An 18,062-nucleotide genomic window follows, 5' to 3' on the forward strand; every position below is an offset into this window, starting at 1 on the left:
CAAAACCAAGGGATTACACATTAACAATCTCAAATAATCTCATGCAAGAGCATCTCTTTTGATAACAGTAAATGTTAAAGAGACGAAAGCTTTGTGGATATTGATGCATTGGTGGTGCTGCTGAAGTTCAGTGGGCCCATGATATCTGACTACTCTGTAAAAACCATTCTGTACTGACACACTAATGCTGATATATTGCTTTTGAACTTGCCAAAGAGATGGCAAATTCTTTTTTTTTCTAACTCTGCAAATTTAATAATGAATTCTTTTGATATATTGAGCTTCTTTATAATACATGGTATGTCCACATCCCAGCCTTGATATTCCAGCAAATCTCAAAAGAAGAGCTTAAAAAATCAAATAAAACAAATGCACATATTCAGTGACAGGTAATGATAGTTTCCAATCCAGCTGTCTGCGAGATCAAGGCTACGGAAAGCCTCTGGGGAAAAGGTTAAAGGGGAAACCATGGCAACTGAGAAGCACTGTGATACACAATGACAGTTGACTGCACAAAGCTGATTTATATGAATGAGATCATGTTACTGATGAAGTCAGCTCGTACGCTTGCATTCGCTTCTCTATGCGCTTGGCAGAAATCAACCACTCGCACCATGGTTTCCATTAAATCCACCCTTTTCCAAATACTCTCTTCTTCTCCTCTAGATAACCCATAGAGTTTCCTCCTCTTTCTTGTCCAGTTCAACTATATCAACACAGAAACTACTCTATAGCTTTCTCCACTGCATTAGCAATAGAAATAGACTCCAAACAACATGTTCAATGCTGAATTTGACCAGCATTGAACATGTTGTTTGGAGTCTATTTCTATTGCTACTGCAGTGGAGAAAGCTATAGAGTTGCTGGTCAAATTCTTATTCTAATCAGCAATGGTAAACTTGCTCTAAAACAAAAGGCATTGTGTACAAAATATAAACTTATTAAATACGTTTTTGAACCAGACCTTTTGTCCAGAACTAAATAAATACTATCAGATATATATATCTGTGTATATTGTGTATATATATATATATATATATATATGTATATATTATGTGTATATTTGTGTATATTGCATTGCTCAGTAAAATGTGTAGGTGTGATATGTGAAAGATGTGTCCATGGTAGCCGTGGTCTAAAGGGCAGAGAACCGGGCTTGTGACTGGAGGGTTGCCAGTTCGATTCCCAGGCCCAACATCCACGGCTGTGTGCCCTTGAGCAAGGCACTTAACCCCAATGCTCCCCGGGCGCTCACCAAGGAAGCTGCCCACTGCTCCCGCGTCTGGTGTGTGTTCACTACTGGTGTGTTGGATGGGTTAAATGCAGAGGACAAATTCACTGCTTGCTATTCACAGTGTGTGTGTGCAATCACTGAAACTTAAACTTAAGCATGGTTTGTCAGCCCATTTGCTGTAACAATGACTTATTTTCATCCTATTAGATACGGAGTGGAGAGAATGCTGCGAATCTGGCCAATATATATATATATATAATTATTATTATTATTATTTTAAGATAAGTGTGTTGATCATTGATCACTCAAAAAAAAAAAAAGAAGAAAAAAGGTGGACAAAAATTCCCGTTGAGTCTGAGTACCAACACCTTATCTCTGAGCAAAAACAATTCTCTCAATATATCACAACAGAACTCAAAACATATCACAAAATATCAATATATCACAACTGAACTCCAACTCAATGATCAGTACATCACAACAGAACTCCAGATCCTACAGCCAGAGCTGGTCTATTTCACAGACAAACAGCCTTTACAGGTTAACCCTAGGCCAAGCAAGTCCTCACACTTCACAAGTGCGATGGCGTGTTCAAGCTTTACCCAAGTCATGTGTGTAATGCTGACATCAAATAAAATAATTTTCTGACTGGCTGAATGTTGTAAACAAGCTGATTAGCTTGGTTGTGTGGAGACACTGGAGAAACTGGGTGAAGTCTGTTCAACATCTCAAATGTGACAATTCAAAAACTGAAACAAGACCAGAGCAAACATAACTTGTGTTACAGCTGTCCACTCTGGTTCATTCTTGTGGATCTCTCACACCAGAGCATTCGTCAATCTATTGAGTATCCGCCCATGGCTTCAGAATTTGCCTGACTAACTGAGTCTAACAGAACATTCCTCTCACACAGAGACACTGAGCTCTTCAATATCCCTGCCTGCCTAATTTCAAATTTCTGCAGAACCAATTTTCATAAACAGAAATTACCCTGGGACACAGTCATTCAACTTGTGGTCCCAGCCGGCAGTTTGCACAGGGGACTTGTCAAGACTTTTTCATGAGTTGCAGGAGGAAATGAAATGACTCACTGATGTTCTCAGCAGGGACTTTGACAACAGCCGGTTCAATCAGGTTGTCTGCCAGGACAAAGGCTCCTTCCTCCAGGGTATCCAGTAACATGGTGGCGGCGTGCGTTTGCTCCGTAGAATTCATGTCCTGCCAGGATTTCAGGGCTTCCGGCCTCAGGAGGTTGTCAACTGTGTCCACAATGGCCTGTATCCGTGGAAACAAGAGAAATGTCAGTTTATTGGACCCCCCCCCCCCCCCAAAAAACTTCGCATAAGGGGCACACAGCGGACAGCCCACAGCAAATGGGACCATTGACAAGCAAGAACAACTATGATGAAGATTTTTAAAAAAAAGGGTTTTCAATCTGTGGACATGGAATAAATTCAGATAATACAGCTGGTCTGAAGCAGGCAGTGTGCAGGTAAAACTAAAGTTGATAAAGGCAACACTTCTCTCTCTCTCTCTCTCTCTCTCTCTCTCTCTCTGTGTGTGTGTGTGAGAGAGAGAGAGAGAGAGAGAATTTGTGTGTGTCATAACTGCAAAGTTCAAAGAGAAAATCAAAAAGATTCTTCCTCTCTTCCTCTCTTTTTTTCCATCTACTATTCCAGATCAGTGCTTTTTTTCCCAGAGAGCAATTATCTTCACTAACAATGATTACATACCATAACAGGATCTGATCACAGTGACCTAAAATGGATGGTTTTCCTGAAGGGTAAACTGTTATCGGTTGGAAAATCTTTATTTTTTCCACAGAGTGACTGGCTTCCTAAAAATGGGATATTCTAGTTTATTTCCAATCAAACCCATTTGTTTTGTTTTTTTTGCTCCATGGCTGTCACGCTGGTGTTGTGGTGCAGGACCCAAGTGCAAAGACACGATGATGATAGTGAAAAACGGAGGACTTTACTGGAACTGAAGATCAAAATACAAGTGCAAACTAATAACAAAAGCCGATAACAAAAGCCGATAACAAAAGGTGCAGCATGACAGTGTGCACAAAACACAAACGACGATAGACAAAGACAAGGCAAACACTAGGACTTAAATAGAGGGAGAACTAAACAGGGCAAAACAGGATTGGGTAAAATTAACAAGGTCAATAATTAGACAAACAGGAACAGGTGAGGGGCGGAGACAGACAGAGAACAGGAGCACAAAGACATGTCAAACCAAAAGTCCAAAATGGCGGTGCAGGTTGTGACAGTGGCTTCCACACCTTTAAAGAATCATAAAACCTAAAATCTGTTGGTTTTAAAGTTAAAAATATTATTTAAAAAGTTAAGACATTATTTCTTTCTCCTTTTTGTGAAAATGGCTGAAAGGTCCAGCCAATATAAGAGGAAGAGAAAAAACACAGACTCACAGTAATGTCTTTAACACCAAGAGAAACATGCACAGTTGTCCAAACCTGCACGGAGATGTTCATTGACAGCATATTAGCCAAATTAGACTATGTATTGATGCACCTTCATATCTATTCCTTTAACAGACAAGAATCTGATCTCAAACCAGCAGCAGCAGTAAAAGCAGCACCAAAGTGCACCCATCCCATCCCCAAGCTAAAGAGGATTCACTGCTTTCATGAGTCAAACTAAAGAGGACTCACTGCATTCACGAATCAAGCTAAAGAGGACTCACTGCATTCGCAAATCAAGCTAAAGAGGACTCACTGCATTCGCAAATCAAGATAAAGAGGACTCACTGCATTCATGAGTCAAATTAAACAGGACTCACTGCATTCACGAATCAAGCTAAAGAGGACTCACTGCATTTGCAAATCAAGCTAAAGAGGACTCACTGCATTCATGAGTCAAACTAAACAGGACTCACTGCATTCATGAATCAAGCTAAAGAGGACTCACTGCATGCATGTGTCAAGCTAAAGAGGATTCACTGCATTCCCAAGTCGAACTAAAGAGGACTCATTGCACCCATGAGTCAAGCTAAAGAGGACTCACTGCATTTATGGGTCGGCATCTCTCAACACCACATGGGTTATCGCACACAGTAGCATGTGCTAGCATCACATCCATTAGCCTTAGCACACTAATACCCAGCAGCAAGTCAAAGGGAACACTAGCTAGCAACGCAGTCACTCAGTGGGGACGTCTAACTCTTGTCTCCAGACTTGGATTAAATCTGCCTGCTTAATGACTAATGTGTGGGTAGCAAACTCCCCTCTCCCTTTTCCTGCACAAAGAGAGGTGACCAAGTGACTCCCACATGAGCCTCGCTACTAAAGAAGGCTTGGGTGAGAAAGTAATAAGGGAGAGAGAATAATAAGGATCTCCACTACTGATTACAAGTCCCACAAATACTGGTCCGTCACCCTCCTCAGGAAGCCCTCTCAGCTCCAGACTACTGGCAATATTGTGTCTCTAATTTGTGGTATGTATGGAAACCTGCATTTGGGCAGTGAGATCCCTTTAATTCCCATCTGAGTGGAGGTGAGGAAAACCACTCTGAAGAAGCTGGTGTCACACAGTGAGCAGTAGGAGGAGAGCTGACGTTTTGAGAAGTGTTGCTTCAAACATCCTTAATCTGCGGCTTCTATAGTTAGTGTTAACAACCCGCCTGAAATGAGTGAGCCTCTTAAGACAGAGCGATAAACATTTGCAGTCGAGAAAACTGGCACTAACCACAGCCAGATATTGCTCTATTTCTCTCAGCAGACAAAAGGAGAAAAAAAATCACATTATCACACAAATAGGCCCCAGCAGTCACAGCGTACTGAACCGCTGTTGTTGTTTTTTTTCCATTTTCTTTTCTTTTCTTTTTTTCTTTTCTTTTTGTGCAGTCTGTGTTTATGTCAGTATAGTTTCTTTCAGCAGGACTAGGCCTCAGAAATAAACTCCACAGAGAAAGGAAAAAAGGGAAGGCAAAATGCCATTGGAGGAGAAAGAAACATATCACAAATGAGTGTAAATATAGTGGGGTAGGAAAAATCAGTCAAATAATGCCAGGAAACTTTTGGCAGAAAACAAGGTAGACTGAAAATGGTAAAAACAAAACAAAACAAAAAAATAAGTTAAAAATAAAAGAAGCTGGAGAGAGGGGAAAACCGAGGACATTACCACTTTGATCACACAACTGGCTGACAGGGCAGTACGACTACAGCTGTGGGGAGACAATTACAATACACAAACTACAGAGAGAGGGAAGAGAGGGAGAGAGAGAGAGAGAGAGAGAGAGAGAGAGAAAGAGAGAGAGAGAGAGAGAGAGAGAGAGTGTGAAGAGGATAAACAGAAGAACAAATAGGCAGATGAGGTCAGAGGGGAGAGAATGCAGGGCACATGAGCAGAAGATAAGCACAAAGCCAGGGACACAACAGGTGGCTAGACATTGATTAGAAAATTAAAAAAAAAAAAAAAAAGCCTTTCATGTTGCAGACAAGTAGACACAGATTCACAAACAGAAAGAATTACAAAAACAGAGCCAAGCAAGACAACCAGCCCACCAGCCAGCCAAAGAGAGAGAAAACAGATGAACATATGCACAAACACATAAGGTGACATGAATGAACAACAAACACACAGCAACCACTGAGACAATGTGCAATATTCCAAATATGTAATATATAGTATTATATGTAATATGTACCAAATAGATACCTTCATATAGGCCCTGCAGGTCTTTTCTCTTTTTTGAAGCTTTTTTAAATAAAATACAGAGGGAAAGATGGAGAATAAGAGACATGCACAAAGTTAGAAGACGTCAGAGTCTGTTTAAAATTTGGCCTAAATAGAAAAGTAACATCTGTTTACAACACAACACAGCTGTTCAGGTAAGAGTGGACTCAAAGCTCACAGCCGACTGAATACATGCATTCCCTCTCCCAGTTCACTGGCCTGATTCCTATGAAAAAAAGGGAAGTTTTTGGAATATATAACTAGCTTACATAATAGAAGCAGGAGGAGTGTGAGCGGAGAGCAGGGGAATGTGAATACGGCACTCTGTGTAAAAACCAAGCCAGAAAATCCATTAACTCCACATGCTGAGCACAACCAGGTCATTTGTATCTGATGGTCAGGATTACTGTGTGATCTGGCAACAAGATTGTTTCAAAACTTCACAACAGCTGTTCCATCAGAAGAAAATGTTTTGTTCTCTGTCTACCTGCACAGAGACAGCCCAGAATGAAAGAACTAACAAAGGATTTCTGCGATGTGTAAGATGTGTAAGAGGTTCACTTCAGGTAAGGCCATTCACACAAACGAGCACTGCAATTTCTGCCTCACAGAACACTTCATTTCTCTTTAATGTTAGTCTACCAGCACAGTTTGTGTCTTTCATGGCATTTGAGGTGGAAGAATTTTTCTGATCTATGTAGGTCCATCTCAGACCGCACATGTGTGGTCCTGTTTTGCTTCAACATGAAAATGACAGCTAGCAGAATGGTTGGGGGGGGGGGGGGGGGGATTACACGATGGTTTCTATCCATCAGCAACAGCTTTTACATCTGTAGCAGCAGGTGAGCGGACTGCGTTAACCCTATAATTACAGGAGAGGCGCAGTGGAACAGACTGGCTAAAACCCTGAGGGACAGGTGGGTTCTGTTTCTGACACAATGACCCAGGAGATGGACCAGAGTCTTAACAGGCAAGAGGAGATGGACTGGAGTTTCAACAGGCAAGAGGAGATGGGGGAGGAGACCCTGAAGGGGAGGGGAGGGGACCTTTTTTTTTCAAAAAGTCTACAAAAAACTGTTTGGGGTAGAATTCTAGGTTTCCTAAAAGTCACAAAAGTGGGTGGTGATCCTGGAATTTCATAGGCTGTGATAGAGCGTTCTCAGGGATTCTTCTGTGGCGGGAGAGATAAGGCTGTGGAATTCTGTAAAGGCACAAAGTGTTGAATCCAGAATGCGGCAAAGTATGTAGAAATCGAGTGTGAATGCAGAATACCACTTTCGCTTGAGACAAGAAAAATATGGGCATGAGAATCCGTCCACTCTGGTTAAATATTAAACTTCTGACCTCGCACAAATGTAAATACTGGATATATAAAATTAACAACCATTTTGTCGAACCAAAGACCGATTATTAATTGAACACTTTTAATTTGATACTTTCAGATCTGCAGAGGCAAATTGGCGAGACAAACACTGCAATTAGTCTAGACTGATCACTAATTACATTATGTATCAATACACCTGCCATTCAAATAGAGTGGGAGCAGAATAAAGATGTGCAGTTATGTCATTTCCAGTGAAGACCAGAGTCTGAAGCAGAGATCTAGAGCAGTAACACTCATAAGAGACCAGCTGTACCTTGTTAAAGCTCCGTCCGGCTGAATCTTTCTCACTGGGCCGCAGCTCCTGGAGCTGAGCATCCAGAATATCCACCAGTTGCTCCATGAGTCGCACGGACGAGCTCACATCACCAGCAAACACCGGGCCCTGGGTGTGCCGAGCCAGTTCATTGGCCAGATTCGCAGCATTCTCTCCACTCCGTATCTAATAGGATGAAAATAAGTCATTGTTACAGCAAATGGGCTGACAAACCATGGACACATCTTTCATATATCATACCTACACCTTTTACTGAGCAATGCAATATACACAAATAAGCCAAAACATTATGACTACCTGCCTAATATGCTGTTGGTCCTCCGTGTGCCACCAAAACAGCACCGACCCACTGAGGCATGGACTCTACAAGACTCCTGAGGGTGTCCTGTGGTATCTGGCACTAAAACATTAGCAGCAGATCCTTCAAGTCTTCTTCATGGCAATGGTATTCCCTGATGGCAGTGGCCTCTTTCAGCAGGATAATATGCCCTACTACACTGCACACATTGTTTGGGGGTGGTTTGAGGAACATGATGAAGTGTTTAAGGTATTGCCCTGGCCTCCAGATTCTCCAGATCTAAATCTGATTGGGCATGATTGTGGGATGTGCTGTACCGACAAGTCCGATCCACAGTGGCACCACCTCGCAGCTTACAGGACTTGACGGACCTGCTGCTAATGTTTTAGTGCCAGATACCACAGGACACCCTCAGGGTTTCTTGTAGAGGCGCTATTTTGGTGGCACACAGAGGACCATTAGGCAGGTGGTCATAATGTTTTGGTTCATTGGTGTATTTCTGCGTAGGGTGAGTTCTAAATCTGACAATTACAATTAATGTCAATTATAACTGGGTGGAAAGTGAGTACAGGAGTAAAAACCAGTAAAACAGAAACATGAGTTATTGATCAAGGCAGTGGTAAGCAATGGAATATGTTCTAAATAGAATGTGATATAAATATGAATAAGATCACTATAGGGAAAAACTGTTCATTTTAGGGCCAAGTCTTGGACACACCTTCTGTGCCACCTGCATGACCCAGTGGGATGTGCAGTTACTCAGATCCGGCCCTTTGGGATTCCATGTTCCACTCATAGCCATACACAAATAGGAAGCAATGCCTAGAGGAGGAGAGACACAAAGGACGGTGTGGCACAGTTCTTATGGCACTGTTACGGTTCCAATGCAGATTTGGCTTTGTATTGAGGATTTAATAAAAAAAAAAGCAGTGTCTGAGAAAAATGATCATTTCTTACCATTTTTACATAATCAAATGGGTGTATTTATTGACTGGTTTAAGTAAATAAAGGCCTCCAATGACCCAATCACACATACATGCACATGCACGCACACACTGACACACACGCGCACACGTGTGCTTATCATCCCAAACCAAATCAAACCTAGCCCTAACCCAGTCCCTTGTCATGCCATACCTCTGGTTCCTTTGGGACAGGGCCTTTCCACTGTCATTCCTCGATGTGTTTGGGGCCAGGATATGCCCCTCCGCTCTGCTGCTTCGCAGAAACGTCGTGAAGAGGGGGGCATGCTGCCCGTGGTTGGGATGGCAGTGCCCGGCCAGTCTGCAGGTGAATCAAAGCCCCCTCTGCCTTGCCTTGGGTCGGCTGTTCCCGTGATGCTTAGCGGTGTTCTCTGGGTAGCGGTGGTGGAGGTAGTGGTAATGGTTGGGGTGGTTTTCAGAAGCACTGTTGGTGTGGGCTCCTCTGAAACAGTGGACACTGGCAGACAAGAGAGAAACACAGTCATTTGTTTATTATTGTCACCAAACAAGGTCTTTTGTGGCCTTCCATGTAGCGGTTGTCAAAGCCAATGGAATGAAACTGCACTAATATGCACTGCACTCAACTGGGTATACCATCATATTAGATTTCCTTTCAAACTTTGGATTGCTCTCCCAGAACATTCTACTTCAATAGTGCTTTGTACTATATATATATATATATATATATATATATATGAGTATTTTCTGTACAAATGATAAGGATTAGGACTGCACGGTGGCACAGTGGGTAGCACTGTCGCCTCACAGCAAGAAGGTCCTGGGTTCGATTGCTGACCAGGCACCCAGGGTCCTTTCTGTGTGGAGTTTGCATGTTCTCCCCGTGTCCACATGGGTTTCCTTTGGGAGCTCCGGTTTCCTCCCACAATTCAAAGACATGTAAGTCAGGCGAATTGGCAATACTAAATTGCCCCTTGGTGTGTACCTGAATGTGTTTGTCTGTGTGTCTGCCCTGCAATGGACTGGCGACCTGTCCAGGGTGTTTCCCCACCTTTCGCCCAGTGAGCACCCCCCACGTCCCTAATTGGGATAAGCAGTTTAGAGAATGAATGAATGAATGAATGATTAGTATTATGGCCAGATCAATTCAGTTGGAAAACAGAAAGGAGTAATGTTTAAATTCCATCTTCTTGTTGTGATATGTCATGGACATTGCAACATCAGTATTTAGAATTTAGTTGGCAATTTTTATCCTGTGTGGGCCCACATGACTGATTACCAAAGTGTACAGACCCTCATGCATTTGCCGTTGAATGGCTTATGCTCAGAGTATGGTTGTACACAAACAAGATCAGGAGTTTCCAGTGAAAGCTGGTGAGTCTCGAAATATATATTTGGGGTTAAATACATGCATCTGAAAACTAGGTTGAATGTATGAGCTGTTTTTTAAACCAAGCAGGTAATATGTAGCCTACTTCTTTCAACTGTCACAAGCTAGTTACAAATGTCACAGAAAAACAGAAGGAGAAAAGCAGATTTGATTACCCAGAATGTTATTTTTGTATACTATATTCTCAGCATCCAGGCGCTGATGAGCGTTATCTCCTTACACTAAAAATGACACCCCTCCAAAGTCTGAAATCAGAGACTGATAGCTCTACCGTTTAAGCTTGATCCATTTTTGCAAATGCACAGCACAAATTTTCAAAGTCCTGCAAGTGCTGCCTAACTGTAACTTCCTCAATCAGCGTGCAGCCCAAATGCATACAGTGAAACATAGACAAGACACACACAGACACACACGCACACGCATGGACACTTACACTCTCTTCATTCTGGCCTCAATAACCAGCAGCCTGGTAGAAGAATTTACATTTGCGTGAAGGCCAGTGCTTTTTGTGCTAATTATCCAACACCCAAGAGATTAGGAACCTGCACGAGCACTTACTTTTATTCATTTCCACTTGTATCTGTCCTCTTATTGGATACAGCATGCATCCGATACAAGGAGACAAAAGAAAAAAAAATTCCCTTATTCGAACCCAGGTATCAACGACAACACTTCACGGCACTTTTCTTATGTATGTGCGTGCGTGTGTGTGTGTGTGAGTGTGTGTGTCTGTGTGTGTGTATTTGTTTTTGCTAACTTAGGTGGACATTTAACTGAAAGGACAGTATACCATGTGTAAAACTGGGGTCAAAATCACAGTTCCCATAAGCAAAACCATTGCACAGGTATTTTAAAAATTAAAGATACTGATGTTATTGGTAAAACTCAAGTGTGAAAGTGTTGTTGTTAAAGGTTACTGTTAGGTTCTTGTTCCTTACTTTTGCTATAATGGAAGTCAAAGGACGATCCCTAGAATCTTGTATACAAGGTGTGTGTGTGTGTGTGTGTGTCTGTGTGTGTGTGTGTGTGTGTGTGTGTGAGCATACCGGTGTGTGTGTGCGTTTGTGTGTTGTGTTGTTTCTGGTGAATCTTTGCCTAGCTGCACTTACTTAAATATACCACTGACATGAGCAGACAAACCAAGTGTAATTCCATCAATCTACATCTGAATGGCGGTGAATTTCAACGATGAAATCTCTGGAACTGCCATAGAAAAACCAATCACATTTATTTCCCTTTCACACAACGTTGCCTATGAAGTAAACCACACAATGGCTGTGTGCTTTTTTTGTCAGTCTTTTCCATCAGGTATTCGTCTAAATGGCCAGGCCCAGGACGACATTATAATCTTTTCATTTCTAAAGGCTGTTTTGCAGGCTTACTGACCATACAAACAGTCAATCAGTCATCTACATGGATGGTCTGATGTGTGTAAAATAAGCTGCTTAACATAGCTGAGCCCTGGGGGCTGGTGTAGTTTGTTGGCAATTCAATTAGTAAGGGCTATATGACAGGCCGCTGTCAGACACATACATGTTGGGCCGTTTGCCAGTTCACCAGTCTCAAACAGCTTTGCTTTCTTTCTGTGCAAAGGCAAAATATGTAGATCATTACGATGACCTCCGGTCCAACCCCTCCAGTCCCACCAGCAGCTACACTTCCAGTAAGGCCCCGAGACTCTTCTAGACACTACCAGAGGGAAAGTCGCGCGAAAGCTTCAGGGTCTGGAATTAATCGTGTTGCTGAGGTGACTGAAAGAGAAAGGAATGGTTCTACAGCAGCCCTGCAAAAGCAGAAAATTGGCATTTTAGTGCCAGCAGGCATCGTAGTGCAAGATGAACGTAAAGTTTTTCTACTTTACCCTCTTTTCCTTCTTTCTCTCCTCACTTACTCCAGCCACGTTTACAACACTGTTCCTCTTTTTGCGCAGACATGTCACCTCACAAACTGGAGCATCCTTTAAAGTTTTTAACAGTGTGACATTTACAGTCTTACAATTCACCATTGCCTACTGCCTTGGCCACAGGCTTTTTAATAAATACGAAGGCAGAAAGCCATTATCTTCAGTGAGGGCAGCAGATAGCTCACAAACACACTGACATTAATATCAGAGAATGTTCTGTCTTTCACCTGTCTGACCCTATCAGCCCACCCAAATGAAGCGGGCAGAACGTCACTCCATTCAAAAACCATTTCTGACCCTGCTGCCTTGGGCCTGCCTTCACAGCCTGTCTTCTCATCATATCTATTTAAATGCTCTACTTCAGCCATACAGCTCAAGGTAAGAAAAAAGAAAAAAAAAAAAAAAAACGAAACGGTGAAGAGGAAAAAAGCATGGAAATAAATATGGAGGTAAACTGCCTGTCAGTGACCTAGCATGCCCCGTCTCTCTGCTGACATCTCCCTACTCCGGGCTCCACAATTTTCTCCTGATTATCCCGAGCAATTTCACCGACTGGCAGAGGAAGAATTGGCACTTTGAGGAAGAGAGGGGCCTCAATTAGCCGTCATTTCACAGAGAATCCATGAAGTCACTCTCCAAGGAGGCAAAAAAAGGCAGACAACAAGGACATATAGTACATCAGACACAAGTCGCTCAGAGAGGGGGGGGGGCTGAACTGTTATAACAGGTTGTAAAAAGGAGAAAAAAGGCAAAAAGGAGCACAGGTCTGTCTTAGCCATCATAATACTATGAAGCAATACTTCAGAGTGATTGCAGATGCTGGACATTTCTTCACTCTATCATAATGCAATGTATCTCTTTTATTTTCCAGTGCCAACATCGGCTTATAGCTCAATACATAGAATGCAAATGCCAACCCAGTTTTGTTTTTCATCTGCTTTCTTGTGGAGATAGAGAGCAGATGGGGAAAAAAACTGCACTGTGGGGAGGGATCAGTTACCCCTTTTCCACTGACGCAGTGTCGGTGCCTAATCTAGAACTGGGGCCACGCATTTCCACTGTTACTGGTGCCGGCATGGCTCCCCAAACTTGCTTTTCCCAAAAGTTGGAACCACTGACATCAGTGGCTATGCAAATGAGAACCACATGAGAACCAATCATTCAGCTTGTGATGTGTTTGGTACATGACGTTCTCTAGAGAGGCGGGAGTAACAAAAAAGCCTGACCAAGATGGCAGAGGGTAAAGGCTACATGTAGCATGAAAACATGTATGCGATTAAAAGATGCATGGGCAACCATTTGTGTCTGCATCAACACGTGTTGTTGTTTACATGTTACATGAACGTAGTTGGGGCCAGAGCGGTCGAAAAACTCTCTCAAGGCTCTGGTCGGGGCAAATAGACCACTGTAGACTTTCATTTAAGCACTCAAACTTTTGAGCTAGATGAGGCTTGCTGTTTTCACGAATTTCACCCCCAGAGAAAAAGTGGTAGGTGTTTTGCTGTGTGGAAGCCTAGCATGAAAATAAATTTGTAAAAAGCAAGCAAAGCAGATGCGTTCTGTCCGCCATGATTTTTTTCCCCATGGAAATTACCCCAACTTTTGCTGTGTAACGTTCGGTTCTCAAACCTGTCGAAATGTGGGCCGGTTCTCAAAAGGCACCAAGGCACAACTTTCTGCGCGTCGGCACCGTCCTGGTGGAAAAGAGCTACGTGTAGGCACGTTTGGACCGGGTGCCGCTTCAGTGGCTTGGTGAAGTGGACCTCAGTGGAACAGGATTTTGGGCTGGCTCTCTTTTCTGTGCTTCCAAAACAGACGTGAAGGTGAAATTGTCACATTTTGAACCATGACAAGTTTGAATAACAATTTCACAAGTTGTGGTAATGCAAGTGCACCACTAGAACTGCCCAAGGCAGAGATGGATAACAGAAAAATGTCTGTGTTTCAAATGTCAAGACCTAAACATTAAACAGCTGAATGACCCGACAGTTCTCTCTCTCTCTTTCTCTCTCTCTCATTTGTACTCTTAAGTGTGAACATGATGCACCCACTAAGGACTTAAAAAACAAAACTGAATCCAAATGTTGAAATACAACACCATACTGTGCAGTCTACAGCTAAAGTTTCAGGCCACTCCAAACAAGCGCAACACAAAAGGGCTCTCCAGCCTAACAGGCCTGCAGAACTTCAAAAGTCAACAATATTCAACTCTCAAACTATAACAGTGACATCTCTCCTCGAGGGCAAATATATCTTTTGGCTTCAACCCTGCTATTGTTTATGTGACTAAATAATTCAAGCAATTGTTGACCAACTGACTAGAAAATCTTCTCCCCAAGTTTCCTGAGCCCTAATCAAATTTCAATTGAGATGGATGACTGTCCAATGATCTCCTCTGTTTCTCAGTTCCCACCATGCCTCTCTGTTTACTGCCCCTCCCTGAAACACCAACATCCAATCAGTTCTCTCCATCTCTGCCTTCATCGAAACCAGCATGGAACAAAACAACTCAACTAGGCCCATCAGGCACATGTGTGACATTGGCAACTCTAAGTCGCTCGTCCAGTCTGCTGTGATCTTACGTCAACTGGTTCTGTACTGATCCCAACCTCGCTCTCTTATCCAGTTGGTGCAGAAGCAACCATCGCGACTGTCTCATTCGGATGTTTCAAACTTTCACACAGCAGCAAGGCCAAAAAGACCTGACCAGACAGAGGGAAAGCAGTCATTTTTCCTGCATGTTTAAGCACCAACTGCCCCACAGAATACATCAGTATTACACATTGGCAGCAGTCAATGTTGACTAGCAGGTGAAAATTATGCCACAGTAACCAAACAAGAGTTAACCGAGTGGTATGTAACGGTGCCGTGCTCTTTGAGCCAGAGAGAGATAAAGCTGCCGGTCTGAGTCTGTGTTTACACACTCCTTATTTACAAGGACACAGACAGGTGACTGCTGAGAGCAAAACACACTGACAGCAGCATGAAGACAATCCTCATACTCAGACACTGGGTAGGCCAGACTCAGAGAGAGGGACACAGATGAAAGAGGAATGAGGGAGGTGGAAAGTGAGGAGAGAGAGAGAGAGAGAGAGAGAGAGAGAGCCCAATCTCCACTACTCCACTATTTTTTCATTCTTTCATTCCACATAGCTGCAGCATTTCTTCTGTCCTTTCCAGCAGAGTGCTTCTTGCATTCCAGTGCCATGGTAACATCCCCTCCTCACTTGAGCCTCAACTCGAGGACTGTGCCCTTTGACCCCACACAGCTCATGACAGAGACTCTCTAATGACCCTGAACGCGGGAGTGACATGAGCCGTATGAGCTTCGTCAATGTTTTCAAAACAAACACCCATTTCTTCCCTTTTCTCTTCTTTTCTTTTTTTTTTTTTTCATTTGGAGCACAAATCTGTGCTTTTGCTCACGAGTTAGATAAATCTGATACATAGCTTGTGTTTCTCTTAGAGGCTCAATCTGACATCTCTCCATGGCTTTTGTCTCCGGGCTAAAACTCGTTCATTGTACAGTTTTACTGCCTTTCACTACCTCTTTACCTTTATGATCAGTGACACCTCAGTGGCAAGTTAATTTTCTCTCTTTGTCCCATGTTACTTTGAAATGTTCCTGCCAATTATTGGAGCTTTTGATTATACTGTGTTTGATTCGTTGGAGCAAAATGAAGCAGTGTCTTTGTGTATCCCAGACATAAAACATAAACGTGTTTTAACTGTCACTTAAAGGTTTTTCAATCACTGGTACTTAGATATACATTTTATTGGCATGCTTTGCTCTAAGACGACAATCTCTCACAGGATGAATCGGGAGCATGTGGTGATTCTTAGATTCCTTCTGTCTCAGATTTCACTGTGGGACTTTGTTCCTTTGGATGTGATGGTCAAATGGAACGTTGAAACATTAAAAAGAAAAAAACTTTAAGAAAAATGGTACTTTTCATAGTGTCTTACTATCAAGAGATTTCATAGTAAGTAAAAAACAGTTTTCTATTTTTTTTTTTTAAATGAAGAGTAACTGTTAGCACAGCTACTTTTGTGGCATCACGTGTGTACTTTGGAATTCTACATATTCAGACTCAAACCACACTGTGTGAGATGCTGCGGTTAAGTGTCAGTCATATGGGGAAATGCTACAGTGAAATTAACTGTGTGCTGCTGAGGGGAGTGACTCCCCCTCTTAGGCCCCTGTACACTTAAATGCAAGAACTCCTCTTGGCACTGAACAGGTTTAAAAAAAAAAAAAGGAAAGAAAAGAAAGAAAAAAATTACTTTTGAAATCTAATTTTCAACAAATCAGTCTTATTTACTGTGACAGGTCTCATTTCAAACCTAACTCTACATGTCACTCATAAGAAGACACAGAGCAAAGCCTGTCCTGAAGCATTTCATTTTAAACCAGAAACTGAATCCTTAACCCTCTCATCTAACTTTCAGAAGGAGCTGTTTAGCTTTGATACAGACAAATTTCGAGTTGTTTAGTTTTTATATATGTAGGTTTGGAGGATGCACTGAACCTGTTTCTGTGTGTGTTGATGAGGAATAAGGTACGCCAACTGTGACACACACATTCATACAAACATCCTGCTTTAGAGGGTGACACAGTACAGTCTCACACACACACACACACACACACACACACACACACACACACCACCTAAACACAGACCAGCATACACATGAGCAGGCATGAGCATTCAGTCTATATGCTGAAATGACTCCATTCTCTTCTGGCCTCGCTTCTGTTGAAGGAATGAATCAAATTAAACAGTAACGGTGGTAGCCTTACATGGACACCGCTGCTGGCATCGGAGCAGCATGTTTGTGAGGGCTGTGGCGATGTTGTGGCGTGTAACTGTATAAGAGGCGCTGTGTTGCTCTTAAATGCCAAAAAAGTGAAGTAACGTGTAATTACGCGCAGCACGTCGTTAAGCTTAATGGGAACCTTGTAAACTTCAGTAATGACACGTAAACGATGCTGTGGATATCCCTGAATAGGGTATGGAAAATTCTACAGGGGCTCTGTGAAGAGAGGAGGTGCCTGGGGGCTAGACTGTAGGCCCGGTGAATCTTAACGGACACCATTAATTTGGTCCATGGCTCAAGCGTTTCTCAGTTCCGGTGAAAGAGAGATTATCTCAGCACCATTAGATGCCCTATCTCAAACAGCTTTTTTATTTCATCCTATGTTACAAACTGCAATAAAACACAGTTCTGTAATGGAGGAACAGTTAAGAGTGTAGAATGTGCCTAATTAACTAAATTAACTAAAACTCAATTAAAGACATGTAACACTGACAAAAAAACTCAGTCAAAGACATTGTAACATTGTAACAGTCAAAAGGATGTAACATTGACAAAAACAGTCATGAACCATACTCAGAGTCCTGAGTCTTTTCTCTGGCTCAGTTTTCTGCACAACAGAAAGACACAAAACACACCCTGGGAAAAGTGTTGAAAAGGCCTAACAGAAATGAATATTTTACACTCCCTCACCCAAGAATGCTGTTGAAGCCAGACAGATCCCTTTCAAAGGATGGTAATTATGATAATTCTGTTGTTAATCACATTTACATACATACAAGCATCAGAGAGATGTTAGGGTGGAGGAGGGGGGCTGTTTGCACACATTCCTCCTCGCATAGCAAGCCCATTAAAATTCCAGTGTCTCCATCCACTTAATTGTGGCTTGGCAGGAAGTTGCTCCAGAGCTAAACCTTTTGTGAGACTTTCAAAGCAAGGTGACACACTAGACCACTGCCCAAACAAACAGGCATTGTGGGTAAGGGGAGGGGAGGTCGCACCCTCTGTGTGGTGTGGATGCTTGTGGAACTGGTTGCCAGGGAGGGAGAATGGGAGGGGCGGGATAATTATACTTATTATCTGGGTGACAGAGGAGAGCTGCCTCCTGACACATCTGGTATCC

At 42.6% G+C, this 18,062-nt stretch overlaps 1 protein-coding gene across 1 annotated transcript in view; it reads right to left on the bottom strand.

Annotated features, from left to right (window-relative positions):
• The window catches only part of adgrl2b.1 (adhesion G protein-coupled receptor L2b, tandem duplicate 1), a 76,060-nt gene that overhangs the window by 27,447 nt on the left and 30,551 nt on the right, over window positions 1-18,062 (bottom strand). Inside the window, exons 8-12 of the mRNA XM_030774827.1 lie at window positions 9,028-9,330; window positions 8,609-8,712; window positions 7,572-7,757; window positions 5,917-5,955; window positions 2,326-2,509 (exon numbers count right to left, since the gene is read on the bottom strand). Coding sequence (XP_030630687.1) covers window positions 2,326-2,509; window positions 5,917-5,955; window positions 7,572-7,757; window positions 8,609-8,712; window positions 9,028-9,330 — 816 coding nt within the window. The remainder of the gene's footprint in view (window positions 1-2,325; window positions 2,510-5,916; window positions 5,956-7,571; window positions 7,758-8,608; window positions 8,713-9,027; window positions 9,331-18,062) is intronic.

Source organism: Chanos chanos, chromosome 5, assembly GCF_902362185.1.
Source record: "Chanos chanos chromosome 5, fChaCha1.1, whole genome shotgun sequence".
Taxonomy (NCBI): Eukaryota; Metazoa; Chordata; class Actinopteri; order Gonorynchiformes; family Chanidae; genus Chanos; species Chanos chanos.